At 39.9% G+C, this 16,285-nt stretch overlaps 1 protein-coding gene across 1 annotated transcript in view; it reads left to right on the top strand.

The window, feature by feature from the left end:
* LCOR (ligand dependent nuclear receptor corepressor) overlaps positions 1-16,285 on the top strand; it is a 64,936-nt gene that overhangs the window by 35,868 nt on the left and 12,783 nt on the right. Inside the window, exons 4-5 of the mRNA XM_068197846.1 lie at positions 8,769-8,901; positions 13,462-13,749. Coding sequence (XP_068053947.1) covers positions 8,769-8,901; positions 13,462-13,749 — 421 coding nt within the window. The remainder of the gene's footprint in view (positions 1-8,768; positions 8,902-13,461; positions 13,750-16,285) is intronic.

The raw sequence follows: 16,285 nt of genomic DNA, 5'->3' as shown, positions 1-16,285 counted from the left end.
TTAGCATTTGGAATTGCTGTATCAACATTTCCTACAAGGAGGCTCTCAGTGAGCATCCAGCACTAGTGCTGACGAGGCCGGGCTGCTCAGGATTAGGTGGTCTCGCAAGGTCTTGCATTGACCTTGAGTTTTGAAAACCTGAGCTCTGTATTTCTAAGCCTCTTTGACTTAATTACATAGTTATGCTGTTTATTTTAATGTACAAAAAGAGCTTTAGCCTTCAAGGAGCATGTGCAAACCACTCCAGGTATCTTCCTCTGAAGGTGTATTGTTCAATAGAGTGATACTGCATGTCCACTGGTGGATTCTAGGAACGCTCTGGGGCATACTTCCCACCTGAAGAGAAGGACAAAGAGAATAGAAAGAATCCTGTGTTATAAATAATACCAAAAAGTAACTGATTGGTTATAAATACCCTGAAAAACATGCCCAGTGAAAATGCTATCTAGATGTTATTGGGTTTTTCATCTTCCTACTACCTGCATATTGTTACTGAAAACTTTGGTGTGATTTAGGACTGTAGACTGGGTAAACCTGAAAGTAGTGGTTCTAAATAATGGTTATTGGGAAGAAATACTAGAAAATTAAAAAAAAACCAAAAAACAAAAAACAAAACAAACACACAACAAAAAAAAAAACCACCTAAAAAACAACAACCCCCCACCCTAACAAAAAAAAAAAAAAAAAAAAAAAAAACAAAAACCAAAAAAAACCCAAAAACCAACAGAAATCAACCAACCAGACACTCCCAAGCCAAACAAAAACACCTCACTTGTGGAAGTAGAATAACAATCGCAATCAAATACTTAGTGTGAAAGCTTGAATTTTCCTTCCAGAGTGAAAAAACTGCAGATTCCTGGAATAATTATGGTACAATGGATAAGCAAACAATTAAAAAGTGCAATAAGTAGAACTATTTCCAGTATATTTTGTCTCACATAGTCAATGCTGTACTGAGGATGCCAAAAGACTTACTTTATTCAAAGTGTGAGGTTAAATCTGACTCTTTTACATAACTGTATTACTTTGTTTTGATGTCTTAGCATAAACACTGGTAAAAACCATACATGTAAGGAGATGCTCCTTAATTTGAGGGATAAAAACTAAGCACTGCCATTTTCTTGCTATTATTCCTCTCCTCCCCTGAATGCAGATCAAGAGATCCTTTACTGAGCTGTTCATCAGCATAAGCCACTTAGAATTTTTTTCTTCTGGCTGATCCCTTTTTCTGCATTCCTTCTCTATGTAGCAAGTGTACAGGTTTGATTAGCTTCAGTAGATTAAATGGTACTCTTCTTATGTTGCCTTTATATGAGTAATACAAAATACATTTGTTTATGGTGGGGCAGGGTGCTACTGGACTATTTTTCCACTGAGTTGCCAGGCTAGTATTTACAGTGTCTTGTTATAGATGCAGAAAGTGCTAGGAAGATTTGAAATGCATTGTGTTGGCCAAGGGTTGTTTTTATTTTAGGCTTCTTCCAGAGCTATAGTCTGTTAAAGGGCAGGGTGTCAGATCAGGTTGGAGGGGTAATGTTTCTTGAAGTCTGAATTCTATTTTTCTCTTGAATGAAAAAGTTTTTTGCAATGGTTCATGGGACTTTAGATAGAGGATGCCAGTTAAAGCTAATGGATCTTATCTAGGCAAATCTCTGCATCAGTCTGCAGAGTTTCCTTTTAAAGCAAACTTCTGTAAAGGCTTAGAAATTTCAGTGATTATTCCAACATTTCTGTGTGCCTAGATTACTTACATTGTTAGTTATTTTGCACATCTGCTTTTTATGCAAACTGATGAGTTTACTGTTATCCTGGTAATGCCTAAAAGATAATGGAGTTGATCTCAGAGACTCTGTCAATAACTAGGATAGATTCTGCATAAGGCTTTATCAGATGCAGCAACACAAGAGGATACAAGTGTGTTCTGTGAATTTCCACCTGAAGAGTGATATCTCTCAGAAGATATTTGGCTTACTATCCAGAAATACCTTTATTGTGAAATCATGTACAGATACTTAATGTATTTTAGTATCATAGAAGTACAACTGCATTTTCAGTGTGTTCATAAAATGCCAGTGAACTGCTACTGGTTACTGGTACAGCGATGCCTGGCACAGAGGTGGACACTTTTATTTTAGCTAACCATTCATTCAAATTCATATGAAAGAATTAAAATCTGTCTCAATAGAAGCTTCTCCTATGGGAGCAAGCAGGTTTGAATCTCTGGTATGGAAGAAAGCATCAGTTATTTTGTGAGCCCTTCACTTCTGCAGGCTCTTACCTTCACAGAGTCAAAGATGTTTTTACTCAGCTGTTACCTCTGTCATCACATGTTCCTTATATTTCTGTTTGTCATAAAATATTACTTTGTCCCTGTACCCTGAGATAGTATATCCCTTTGCTTTTGATAGAGAGCTTTTGGGAGCTGTTGAATCACAAATACGATGTGAAAGCCTGTCCATGTAGTTCAGGCCAGAGTCCACAGCATTTGGTATTGTTACCCTTAGCACGCAGTTCATGTGACTGTTGTGTTCGTTAGTTTACTGTGGGCTTGTCATATAACCTTGCTTCTTAAACCTTTTGAAGTTGAGATAGCACAAACTTAAGAATTCCTTATTTTTCATTTATTGTGATTTAGAAATGAATTTCTAGTTTTTCCCTTCTAGTCCCATGTGAATATGAATCTGAAATCAACTTATATAGTAGAGGCCAAAAAAACAGATGCAGCCTAGATAATATGGTAACTGATACTTTATAAAGGTTAACAAAACAAAACACTCCCTGAAGCCAAAGAGTGGCTGTGTGTACATTCCTGGAGTAGGTAAATACGGGTATCTTTAATATAGCTTAAAATGAAAGTGGAAGGAGAGGGCCAGTAAAGAGATTTTTCTTCTGAGCAGGAACTAGGCATTAAACTGAAAGAAATGAGAAAAGGTGTGTACATCTGGGGGTGGAACCTAAGCGTTTAGATTTTGTATTTTTGTAACCTTGTCTTCTAGTTTCTTGAGTGTATTTAAAATTAATGATGTATACTGGCATCTCACATGCTTAATTATCCTAGTTTGAGTATATTCTTGAGATTATTCAGCTGCTTCCAATTCTGAGAATGGATTTTATTTCATTGTAGGTGTTGTAACAGCTAAGTTAAATTTATTTCACTTAAAAGTAGCTATTACTGAGCTTATTCACAAAAGGTCCTGTTTGTTGAAAATGCTTGGTCATTTTTTGCTTAGTTTGCATGAAGGATATATGGAGTAAGAAGAACTGGGTCTGTTTTGCCTTCAACAGTTATTTCTTGGATCTAAAAATAATAGCCAAAGAACAAGTCCTAGATATGAGATTTGCAGCCAAATTGTGTATGATATCTAAGTTCTCCTTTATAATGGATTCTTATTTTCTGTATATTTATCAGATCTTACAGGCTTCTGTTACATTTATGTCTTGGGTTATAGTGTAAGGTGTGACAAAGTATGTATTAGATCACCTCCATCACCCTCTGATGAATTGTTAGTGGTGGGTCCTTTGTAACAGCTGCATACCCCACCTATGAGTTGGGTGTAGTGTTCTCTTTGTTACACCCAGCTGAAGGGTGGTCATCTCTGCTAATGCACCATCAAAGACTCCCCAAAATATCCTGTGTCTCATAGGATGACATCATTCCATTGTAAAATTCCCTGCCCTGGGGGAGGTACTGAACGTTCCTGCCTGGATTTGAGGGTGTATGATCTTGAGGTTTGGGGACTTGGGGGAAGCACCACTGGACCTCCAGGGAAGGACCAGACCTTTCCACAGGACCACTGCTTTGACAATTCCACATCCATCATTTCAATGGGATTGCAACCACCATTTAATCAGACTGCCACCACCACCCTGACCAACAGCGTGCCAAAACTCTTTGTCAGTTTAAGCCAGTGTTTCTGTACTGTTGCCTTTATTGTAACTTTCGTATTAAATTGTAGCTCCATCTGGAGATCACTTGCAAGGTATTTGTGTGGGGTTAATTCCTCCCTCTGGTTGACCTTCAAACCAGCTCATATTTTAGCACCTAATGTATGGCATCCTGAGAGAAGTGGGAATTGCCGATTTGCATTGTATTACAGAAACTGCCTATTAACCATGATGCTTGACGTGTTTGCATGGTTGTTGCACCTTGCTCTCTATATTTTTCTGCACATGGGGAACTATTTGCCAGGTGTGATGCTCCTTTTGAGACCAGGGAATGGTATGAAAATTGCTTTGTTAGTTCTTTATGTCTATTCCAGGATAATATCAGTAGCAGTGAACCTCATTCCGAATGTATATTCAGTTTTGTTCTCCTGTCCTGATCTGGGCTGGCGATTCCGGGACCTTGTTAAAAATCACACCCAGCCAATGACAGGAAGAGTAGAGAATGGTTTCTTCCAGCCTTTCAGGCCCAACACAGCAGTTTTTGAAAATAATGAGTTCTGTCTGGATGTCAAGGACGGCATAATCTTGTTAGTGTTTCTGTGTCTTCTCTGTATGGCCTGTGCTGTGTGCACCATGCTTGGAGTCAGGACCAAGCTTGGTGTGGTTCAGCATATTCAGGAGGAGGAGGAAAAAAGAAGCAAATCAGCAGGCACCGTGTCCACACAAACTGTCACTGAGCCAGGACAGCCTAAGTCAGTAGCAGTTGCCCCTTTTCAGAAAAGGAAGTTGATGAGCAAATCTGTCAGCATAGTGACTGATGAGGAGGCAGCAGGACCTTCGCACCCAGTGGAAGAGACGGAGCTGGAGGTCATCACTTGGTCTCTGTCCCTGGGTGAATTGTGTGAGCTGCAGAGGGAGTTCACCTGCCAGGTAAATGAGTCCATTCTGAGCTGGCTGCTCTGCATCTGGGATGTCGTAGCTAATGTCACCATTCTGAAAGGATGTGAAGCTGGGCAACTGGGATCGCTGTCCCAGGATGTGGTCATTGACCAGGGGATCAGGGAAACCCAGGAAGCTCTCAGTCTCTGGCAGTGGCTACTAGCAAGTAAAAGGGCTAGATTCCTTTGTAAAGGGGATGTCCATGTGCAAGAAGGAATATGGAGCACAATGGAATAAGGTATCTAATGCCTAAGGAAATTGGCGTGCTGGAGATAATTTTTTTGGAAGATGAGAGATTCCCTAAGAGCCCAGACGATGTCCAGTGCACATGACAAATGTGGCTGAAATTTGCATGGCTTGGACCAGAAATATATTCCCACTACTTAGCAACACTGCCATGTAAGGAAAGAGAGGACAAGATGGGTGCATTGGTCAACAAACTAAGACTTTACAAGAACACTGTCACTGCCCTGTTATGCACCCACATCTCATCTGTGGAAACAAAGCTGGCTGGGCATGTCTGGAGCTTGGAAGAGAAAATTGAAGAGGACCACCAGAAACTGAGGGAGGAGCTTAAGGAAGGAATTTACCATATCTTGCCAGAACCAGAAGAGTCTCTGCCATTAGGACCAGGTGTCCCCCAGCCAAGTAGAGAGGATACACTCCATGAGGTAACCTCTGGTTTTTCCTTCAGGAGCATGGAGAAGACTTGAAGAAGTGGGGTGGAAAGCCTACCTCTTCCTTAACCACCCAGGTACATGATCTGAAAGGAGGAACAACCACAAGAAGCCCATCTAGGGTCAATGCTGCTCTGGTCTCTCATAGACAAGACTCCAGGTGGTAAAGGAATGATGATATGACTGACCCTCTTGAAGGGACCTCAAGGTCATATTTACAGGAGGAGAGCAGTGTGTACCATGACTGGGATTAGAGGGGCCCTACCTTTAGCCACGCAGGGGAAAGGGACAGTCGGATCTATTGGACTGTGTGGATCCAATGGCTTGACATGTCTGACCCACAAAGGTTATGGCTTTGGTTGACACTGGCGCTCAGTGTACCCTGATGTCATCAAGGTATGTAGGAGTGGAATGCATTTCTATTTCTGAGGTGACAGGGGGATCCCAGCAGCTGACTGTATTGGACACTGAAGTGAGCTTGCCTGGGAAGGAGTGGCAGAAACACCCCATCATGACTGGTCCAGAGGTCCCATGCATCCTCGGCATAGACTGTCTCAAGACCCAAAATGACATTGCTGGGCTTTTAGGATAGCTGCTCTAGAGACAGAGCAAATCAGACAACTGAATACCACGCCTGGTCTCTCAGACAACCCTCTGCTGTAACAACAGGTACCAATCGCCACAGCAACAGTGCACCATCGGCAATACCACAGCGACTGAGATTCTGTGATTCCCATCCATAAGATGATTCATGAACTGGAGAGCCAAGGGGTGGTCAGCAGGACTCATTCACCCTTTAACAGCCCTCTATGGCTTGTGCATAAGTCCAGTGGAGATTGGAGTCTGACTGTGGATTACCTTGGCCTGAATTAAATCATATCACCACTGAGTGCTCCTGTGCCAGCCGTGCTGGAGCTTCAGTATGAGCTGGAGTCCAAGCCAGTAAAGTGGCATGCGGCCATTGACATTGCCAATAATTTTTCTCTGTTCCTTTGACAGCAGAGTGCAAGCCCCAGTTTGTTTTCACCTGTAGGAGTGTGCAATGGACTGATCCAGACTGCACTGGAAGAGGGTAAGGTTCCAGAACATCTGCAGTACATCAATGACACCATCATAGGGGGAAACACAGCTGAGGAAGTCTTCGAGAGAGGAAAGAAGATAATCCAGATTGTCCTGAAAGCTTGCCATTAAACAAAGTAAGGTTAAGGCACCTGCTCAAGAAATTCAACTTCCAGGAGTAAAGTGGCAAGATGGACACTGCCAGATTTCAACTTCACCAACCAACAAGAAAGAAACATAGGCCTTCCAATGTGCTGTGGGCTTTTGGAGGATGTGTATCCCAGAATACGGTATAATTGCAAGCCCCTTCAATCTCATGGCACAAAAGAAAAGTGGGGCCCTGAACATCAAGCTTTTGAACAAATTAAACAGGAGATTTCCCATGCAGTAGCCCTTTGGCCAGTCAGGACAGGGCAGGATGTAAAAAAAGTTCTCTACACTGCAGCTAGGGAGAATGGTCCTTCCTGGAGCCCCTGACAGAAACCTGAGGAGACCTGAGGATGACTGTCGGGATTCTGGAGTCGGGGATACAAAGGGTCTGAGGCTAGCTGTACCCCAATTGAGAAAGAGATTCTTGCAGCCTACAAAGGGGTTCAAGCCACCTCAGAAGTGATTGGCACCAAAGCGCAGCTGCTTCTGTTAACCCAACTACCAGTGCTGGGCTGGGTGTTCAAAGGGAAGGTTCCTTCTACGCATCATGCCACTGATGCCATGTGGAGCAACTGGATCGCGCTGATCACACAGGGAACCTAGATAGGAAATCCTAATCTCACTGTGATTTTGGAAATCATAAGAAGATCCATCATCTTGGGCCTGGAAAAGCAAGTCCTATGGAGACATGGCACCCTTGAGAGAATTGAGTCTGACAGTGGGATTTTTTCAAGAACAACCTTATAAAACCCTGGGCTAGGGAACATGGCATTGAGTTGGTGTATCATATTCCTTATAATGAACCAGCTGCTGGGAAAACTGAACAGTGCAAGGGACTGCTGAAAACCACCCTGAAGACATTGGGTGGGTGGACCTTCAAAGACTGGGGAGCTACCTTTAGCAAAGGCCACCTGACTGGTGAAGAGCCGAAGCCCCATCAGTTGAGCTGGTCCTGCCCAGTCAGAATCCTTGCACACAGTAGATGGAGGTGAAGTCCCTGTGGTAGACATGAGAGGTATGTTAGGAAAGATAGTTTGGATTAATCCTACCTCAGGCAAAGGCAAATCCATCTGTGGGATTGTTATTGCTCAAGGACCTGACTGTACTTTTAGGGTAATGCAGAAAGATGGAGAAACATGTTGTGTACCTCAACACACCTAATTTTAAATGAGAACTGTGTATAATGTTTCATTGTGTGTGTGTGTATATATATAGAGTTAAAGAAGGACATTAATTTGGATATGATGTAGATGGTGTAGAATAAGGGGTGGATGTCTTAGGTTACAATGCAAGGTGCCACCTGTATTCTGCTGCCACCTCCATCACCCTCTGATAATTGTTAGTGGTGGGTCCTTTGTAACAGCTGCATACCCCACCTATGAGTTGGGTGTAGTGTTCTCTTTGTTACACCCAGCTGAAGGGTGGTCATCTCTGCTAATGCACCATCAAAGACTCCCCAAAATATCCTGTGTCTCATAGGATGACATCATTCCATTGTAAAATTCCCTGCCCTGGGGGAGGTACTGAACGTTCCTGCCTGGATTTGAGGGTGTATGATCTTGAGGTTTGGGGACTTGGGGGAAGCACCACTGGACCTCCAGGGAAGGACCAGACCTTTCCACAGGACCACTGCTTTGACAATTCCACATCCATCATTTCAATGGGATTGCAACTACCATTTAATCAGACTGCCACCACCACCCTGACCAACAGCGTGCCAAAACTCTTTGTCAGTTTAAGCCAGTGTTTCTGTACTGTTGCCTTTATTGTAACTCTCCTATTAAATTGTAGCTCCATCTGGAGATCACTTGCAAGGTATTTGTGTGGGGTTAATTCCTCCCTCTGGTTGACCTTCAAACCAGCCCAATTTAAAATAAGAAAACAGGGCAAATACAATGTTCCGATGCAGCCAAAAAAAAAACAAGTTTTGATTTAAATAAATTCAATTCTGTGCTGAGTACCTTAAAACATTGTGAATTTAATAAAATATTGAGTGCCTAGGGAACTTTATTAATTTTGGAGTCTGGAAGATCTTACAAATATTCAATATCTTTGCAGGAACACTTAGTCAGTCTGGATGAGCCAGCCTCGGAAGCTGGACAAGAAGCTCTGCTTAGACAAGAGCAAGCAAAAATCATTCGTTTTGAAAGGCAAGCGGAAGAGTTCCTCAATGCAGTCTTTTACAGAAAAGGTTGGTTTTAATGGGGGGAGGAGGATGTGGGAAATAGTTTCTCTTGTGGTCTTTTTGCATATAATGTAGGTATCAAAGATCCGATGTTCAAATTGAATGTTCAGTATTTTTCAGTCATCTTCTTTATATATATTTATCAAGGATAAAAATTGACTCTCAAATAATGTAACGATATAACAGTGTGGGCTTGGGACTTCGGAAGAGAGTATTGATGCCTAGGGAGCATAAAACTGTTTAACCCTAAACCAAATCTCTCCATGAGAACACTGGTGTTTTCAGTTTTGGAGAGATGACTCAGTTCTTACCCCGCAGAACTGTTCCCCATAACCAGTGTTTAGGTGGGCGGGCTGTTTGGAAGAAAGGTCAAGAGGCAGTGGTGGTTGTAGGTGGGTAATGTGTTTTTTTTTTTTGTTTTGTTTTTTTTTTAATTTATTTTATTTTGATGGAATATGTACTAATGCAGTTTTTCTTAAAGGTCATGAGTCTTTTCACTATTGGTAATGACTATTTACCCTATTCCCAACAATCTAGAGTATAAAATATTATTGGAATAGTGCTAAGGGCGATATATGAAGAATTCAAAATGTGGTCAGCAAAAGAATTGCTGTAGAATATGCTGAGAACATGCTTAATGCTAGAAAATCACCTAAATATCTTCTGGAGAGTTGTTGCTTAAACTGCTCTTAAGGAAGGCACAGAGCTCATTTCACTGTTCTACAAATCTGAGAAACATTAATCCAGAGGTTGCTTCCAATTGCATCCTGAATGAAAGTGCATCGTACTTATCAGTCTAACCCATGTGTGAGAAAATCTGCCAAATCAGTAATTCCAACCTATCTGCTGGGGGACAATGCAAGGCTTCAGTTTAACAAATTAGAAATTGCTCTAGCCAGTCCTCAGCCCCTCCTTCCAGTGACCAAAATATTTAAAGGTGTTTTAAGTAGATAACAGTATCTTAGCCTTTCTTTTATGACTCAAATGAATAAATACAAGCTATACATTATGATGCTTCTATACTTCTTGCAATACATGCAGGATGGTAGGGAGGATAGTTACTGCATTACTACTGATGGTTCAGATAATGCCTTTATTCCAAGGCTTCCTTTTCAAGTTTTCTTTTTTCTTGTAAGCTTAATGTTTCCTTTTGCTTTTGAGTTTATCCCATTTATCTTCAAATCCAGAAGGAATTTAAGAAAACTAAAGTCTAGAGAAAATACAGTTTTTTTCCATATTGCTTTTTCTGGTGTTGGAAAAAAAAGCGCCTTTTCATAATTTCCAAATTGTTTATTAAAGACCTCATTCCTTTACCACTAAACTTAAATCTTTATGTATGACATGTGTGTGTGTCTTTTAGGAAAGTATGCTTTTTAAAATTCACTGAGGAGCCAGCAGCAGATACTGCAGTGTGTTAATGAAGGGTATAATACCGTCTGTGGCTTGATACCCAGAATAAAGATAATGAAACATGTCAGATGTATAAGAATCTTTGAGAATTTTTAAAAAATATACCCTTGTTTTTCTTCCTTGGACAAAGCTGTGTTTGGTGCAAGAGTAACAGGCGAGGGGTAGAAGCCTGGCTCTAAGTCTGTTCTGAATCCTTAATGCATGATTTTCAAGCTTGCCTCTATTTAGATTGCTTAAAATTTAACTCATGCTACTGCCATAAGATCCCAAGGCACTGTCATACCAAAGAGGACACAAAGAATGGCAGAACTCTTAACGTTCCTACGTTGCTCAGAGATGCTGAGCTCTCCTGGCTTCCTGCCAGCAATTAGTTTTTTTCTTCTTTCCATCCACACTGCCAATAACATTTGAGATGGGTATTTTGTAGCCAGGGTAGATCAGAGAAAATGCAGCTGCTCTCTGAACACTGGCCACACATTAATGTACTGAACATGAATAGAGAATTAACAAGATCAGAAAACTTTTTGAACAGGTTTGCTGTCCATTAATCTTAATCCTTTCTCTGAAATTTGTGTCCCTGGCACTCTGACCCAGTAGTGCTTCCTTCAAATATTCATATTTTTCCAGTCAAAGTAGAGTGGTAGTACTTAGTTGTCTGCTACCTTTACTTTGTGGCATGACAGGACCTTCTTCTGGTTTAATGAAATCATACCTTTATTTGTTTGATACTGCCCTTTTAAGATTTTGGTATAAAAATACACGAAAGCTATTAAGGCTTTAAATCTCAGAGGTACTGCTTCAGACTATGTATAGCTGATAATTTTTTGCTGTATTTTTTCTTCTCAGAGAATTTCTATGTTTTAGTTAATTTTATTTTCTTAAAAAAAGCCTGGACAGGTGGAGTCAAGATAAATATGTGGTTGATTTAAAGTGATGCTGGATGGGCACCAGCACATATTTTCCACTCAGTTTTGAACAGCTTTAATCCTCAACATACAGGCTTTATATTAAGCAAGAAGCCTTTAATGTGCTGGGTACCTACCCTTCTGCTTGAAAACAGAATTTTGTGACCCAAATTAGTGCATTTATCATAAACAGCACTAGAAAGCTGTCATTTTGGGCTGATTCTTTGAAGTTGCAGATTACAAGGATGCATGGCTGTAGGCATATGTAATATTTTATTTCTGAATGTGTAAATATGTTCAGATGTAAGCATTTTTGAAATGAACATAAGAACATGGTGCAGAGTAAAGGCCAGATTCTTCGTTCAGAAAACACAAGTGTTGTAAAGCTCTGCATTCCTGCCAGCCCCACTTGTATATGCTGCAAGCACTTGTCAAACAGTTGGTATCTGTCTGGTCATGCCATCAAATTGTGTCCCTCTGGGCCTCCTTAGAGCCTTTCTGTGTCCTTCAGGAGGTTATAGTGAAGAGATTAGAAAAGTAGAAGAAATGCCACCACAGCAGAACAAAACCTCCACACTTTTCCAGGCTGGTGTCCTAGTGGAGTTTGGGAAAAAGTGAGATTATAAATGTACCAAAATTTAAGTTTTACTCATTTTTTTGTGTCTTCTTAAAACTGTAGTATTTGATACTTAACAAGTAAAATCTACATGAAGTTTTAAAGAAAATGGTTACATATTTATATAAACATCCTGGAAATTTATAGGATTTACAGAAATTTACTGTAAGAATGTACGTGGTGACTTTATAAGATCTTAGGTTTAGAAAGCTGTGTTTAACAGAAAGGAATTTTGGCTTGATAAGTATTTAAAGCTCAATATGGTGTTTCATCAAGAAACAGGCTGCTACTGCTGCTCTTTGATTTGTAGGCAGCTCTGCTCAAACCTTCATGTCAGTCATCTTTTACACATACCATAAAGCTGGTTCGTTGGATTGATGTACTTTTGACAAAATGGTGGCAAAAGGCAAATCTAACACGGAAAGGTCCCACAGAAGATTTTGCTAATGCTTCTAATAGCTCAATCTCAATAGATTACCTTTCAACCTGGGCAATTTTTAAAAAAGAAGTAGTAAACACTTCTCTATTGTTCCCTCTTGAGAGCTGCTTTTATAGATTTTATTTGGTCTTCTGCTGTACAGTTCTTTTTTTCTGAATGTTTCTTCAGTAATAGAAAATCAAATCTTTTGAGCCATTTCTGGAATAGTGGCGTGGTTGTCTGTGCTTTGGGGTTTTTTTGAGAATTGGGTATTGCAAAAAAGTGGGTGGTTGGTGTTTGTTGTTGTTTTGGTATTTTGGGGATTGTTTGTTTGTTTGAAAACACAAAACTGATTTGGCCAGAGAACACAGTGTTTCAAGTGAAGTGGCAGGACATAGCTTTGGTGATTTAGGAGTTACAGATTTACTTTCACATCACAAATTACTACTGGTCTAAAATAGTGATTTTTGTCAATAAATTTTTGGGTCTTCTGCATGCCCAGATACCTTTTTATTTATACACTATTTCATATAAATAAATTGCAGTGCCTACTTGTTCTATTTCGCATCCATTACTAATAGATTTAGTAGCGCTCTTAGAAATATAATTACTTGTCATGTGACACATCATGGGGTTTTGTGTATATGCAAGTTCTTTGGGCGATTCCTGATCCTACAGTGATTACAATGTTAGAAATATCAAAAGGAATACATAGAATGAGATGGAAGACACTTGAATATTTCATCTTCATGTAAATTATCAGAACTACAGGGCTTTATTTCTCAGTAAAATTATAGGGGACTGCTGCAACTTTAGTCTCCATTTTACCCTTCTGTAGCTGCAGGTAAGTGACGCAACTCTTCCACTGTATAACCTGTTCAATATTTTTGGATGAGCTCCATTACTTGGCACTTTTGCTCTCCTTTCCATTTCCACACCTCTTAAAGGTCTGGTTGAATATATCTATATTTTAAAACAAAATATGAGAGTGCGTATTTCTTTTAGTGAAGTGTTATTTTGGGAAGGCTGTACCAGAATTAGCAATGGTTTTTATTCAGGTATTCTAAGACTAAAGTGCATTTTCTACAGAAACTATTTTATATTTGTTTTTTTTTTCCCCTGGATTTTTTTTTTTTTTTTTGTAAATGAACAATGACTTAATATAAAAGCTGTTTTACTTAAAGTGCTTCCTTAAAAGAAATCTCTAATATTTGCAGACAGTCCTAGGGTCTCCGACCCCAATATTCCCCTAGTGGCCCGTGAGATCATGCAGCGAATGATCCGACAGTTTGCTGCTGAATATACCTCAAAAAATAGCTCTACTCAGGACTCCAGCCAGCCCAATAGCACAAAGAACCAAAGCCTGCTGAAAGCATCTCTGGTCGCCTCCTCTCCCACGGCTGCAACTGCTCAGAACCCTGTGCTCAGCAAACTGCTCATGGCTGACCAAGACTCACCTCTGGACCTTACTGTCAGAAAGTCTCAGTCAGAACCTAGTGAACAAGGTAGGACTCTTACCAGCGTCTTGCATCCTGTGGCAATCCATTAATGGCATTCTTGTTACAGAACCAGACAATTAGAAGGTTGGAACTTTTTCATAAAATGAAAAGTAGAAAAGCAGTAGATGTTTTTACAATAAAATAATGACTAGTTCAGTGTGGCTGGGAGAGAAAATGAATTCTTTTTGAAGAATGTAGACCCATAGATATGAGAGATTGTTCTGAAGAAGGGCAAAGGGGATGGACATTTTCTAGACTCTGAGGTTAAATGTGCTGTTCCTACTGGGAGCTGCAAGAAACAGTCTGCCAAAATAGACTGTACACTTGCTGATACGAGAAGTTCATGTGGTCATGAAAATCATAATGTTGTCTCTTCTCTTAAGATTAGTGCACAGTCTGACTGAAAGGCTAATTTATTTTCTTTCTGATCCTGGTGTGAGAAGAATCTTAAAAGTCTGTGAGAAATCGCTTTGTGAAGGCTATGAAAATGATACCCATGAACTGCACGAAACTTCCAGGTTTATGTGTTTGGAAGAAATGTCTCTTTTCTACCTTAAAAATAGACTTGTTCTGCAGAGCACAGATTGAATAACTTGTAACAGCGTTTCTGAGCTTATTTTAATTCAAAAACCTTGCTTTTCATCAAAAATGCCTTTTTTAAAAGAAGCAAATTCTGTGAGTGATATAGTATATGAACTTTTCTGAAACTGTTTAATCCTAAGTGTATCATACTGATTAAAATTAGACCCTTTATCCTTCTTGAGAAAAATGTTAGTGCTTGAAGTCATTCTGTCACAGTAGGTTGTCCATCTGCAAATGGAAAAGGTGCCTAAAAAAAAAAAAAAAAAAAAAAAAAGCCTTTTTCTAGCTGTGACAGAAAAGTAGGTATCCCTTTATTCTTTTAAATTTGGTTTATGAAGCTTTTTGTAAGCAGGGTGATTTTATGTGTCCAATAATATGCTGCTTGGACATCTGGACACATACTGCACTTAGAGCACTTACAGAAAGCTGTCATTGCACTTCAATTACAAACTGCAGTGAGAGGTTGAATAGTGTCTCTCTTGAAATGTGGACCTGTACAATTAGCTGATAGGCATTTATTTCTAGCTGTCTTTATTATAAATTCATTTTGTGTGTTTTGCATGTATGTTTATAAATGTCAAACTGTTCTCATTGTTAAACTTTTTGCTGAAAGAAAGAGTGAGAGAATCAGTTTTGCCTTTGCTTTGTCCCTTTTTAATTAGAGGATGGTATGGTGAAGAAGAAAGCATGTACATGAATTGTTCTTTAGCTACCATGTGATGGAAAAAGCTGTAAGATAATGTATAGTGTTAATAAGGCTTGTTAAAGAGAGTAGAACATGTGCATATTGAATTATACAGTAATCTGTTTGCTGATGTAAATTTTTTTCCCAATTTACATTTAATGTAATTGGAAAGAGATTTTGCCAAACTTGTTAATGAGAGATTTCAGAGGCTGTCATGAAAGATTGCTAGTGTTGCTTTGTGCTATAGTTTATTCTAGTGGGTTGAAGGGAACCCAGCTAGTTGCAAGCTTCTCCCTGGGGTATGAGTTTGGCCCTGCTTCTCCTCAGGGGCTTCTAGGTCATAATACTGACTCTTCTGAGGGAGGAGGCATGGATGCAAGTGCCTCCAGCAGCTGCCTTTGCTGTCCAGCCTCTTGAAAAGAAGGAAAGACTTGATCCAGTCTGTGTCTCTTGTGCCTGCATAAGTGTTGTTCAAAAAGAAAATTTAATTTTCTGCTTGCTTAAGTTTGGGTTATGGTGCGTTCCCAAATGCAGTGGGTGGAACAGCTTTTTGTAAGTTAATTCTAGTTCACTGTTTATCATGTTTTTTCTCCATATGTCAAATGAGAACTTCAAGCAATCTGAAAGCTGCCTTACATTGTTCTTGTGTTGGGTGGTATTCTGTTGATTAGATAGAACGAGAGAGGAGCTCTCATATGTTTCAAATTCACCTTGCCAACAGGTTTCATTTATCTACTCGTCATCAATTCCTTGTTTCAAAGTTTCCAGGAACTTCAGATGTCTGGGCTGCTTCAATGACAATGTTTCCCTTATTAAAACGACCAGAATTTCAAGCTGCTTCAGTGCAGCAGGAGCAAGGCTTTTCTGGTGAAACATGCTCCCTTTTCTGGTGTCTATAAATGCAGAATTTACGTAAGGGTTTGCAGGGGAGCATGGGGGGAGCTTGAGGATGTGCCATTAGTGAGAGTGGAGGAAGCAGTCTAACAAGAAAACCAATTTGGCATATGGAAGACAGTGAATAAAATGACACAAGAGAGGAGGAAGGCAGCAGCTTTTCCAGTAGGGACCCATTGGAGATATGAAAAAAGGAGATGAAACTGGCTGCCACGTGAGAAGGAATCTCACATCTATATGTGTGTTAATTTAATTTCAGTATGAAATTCTCAATGAATTTTCCTACAAGAGATTTGGATAAAAAAAGAAAAAAAATCAGAATACTGGCTTGTAGCCTCCCTTTAAGGAGGGGAATATCTCAGGTTGACAAGTCTCGAAGAT

This window comes from Anomalospiza imberbis, chromosome 8, assembly GCF_031753505.1.
Source record: "Anomalospiza imberbis isolate Cuckoo-Finch-1a 21T00152 chromosome 8, ASM3175350v1, whole genome shotgun sequence".
NCBI classification, from domain to species: domain Eukaryota; kingdom Metazoa; phylum Chordata; class Aves; order Passeriformes; family Viduidae; genus Anomalospiza; species Anomalospiza imberbis.
Note: the sequence above shows the minus strand (reverse complement) of the source record. Positions and strands in the feature narration are given on the sequence as shown.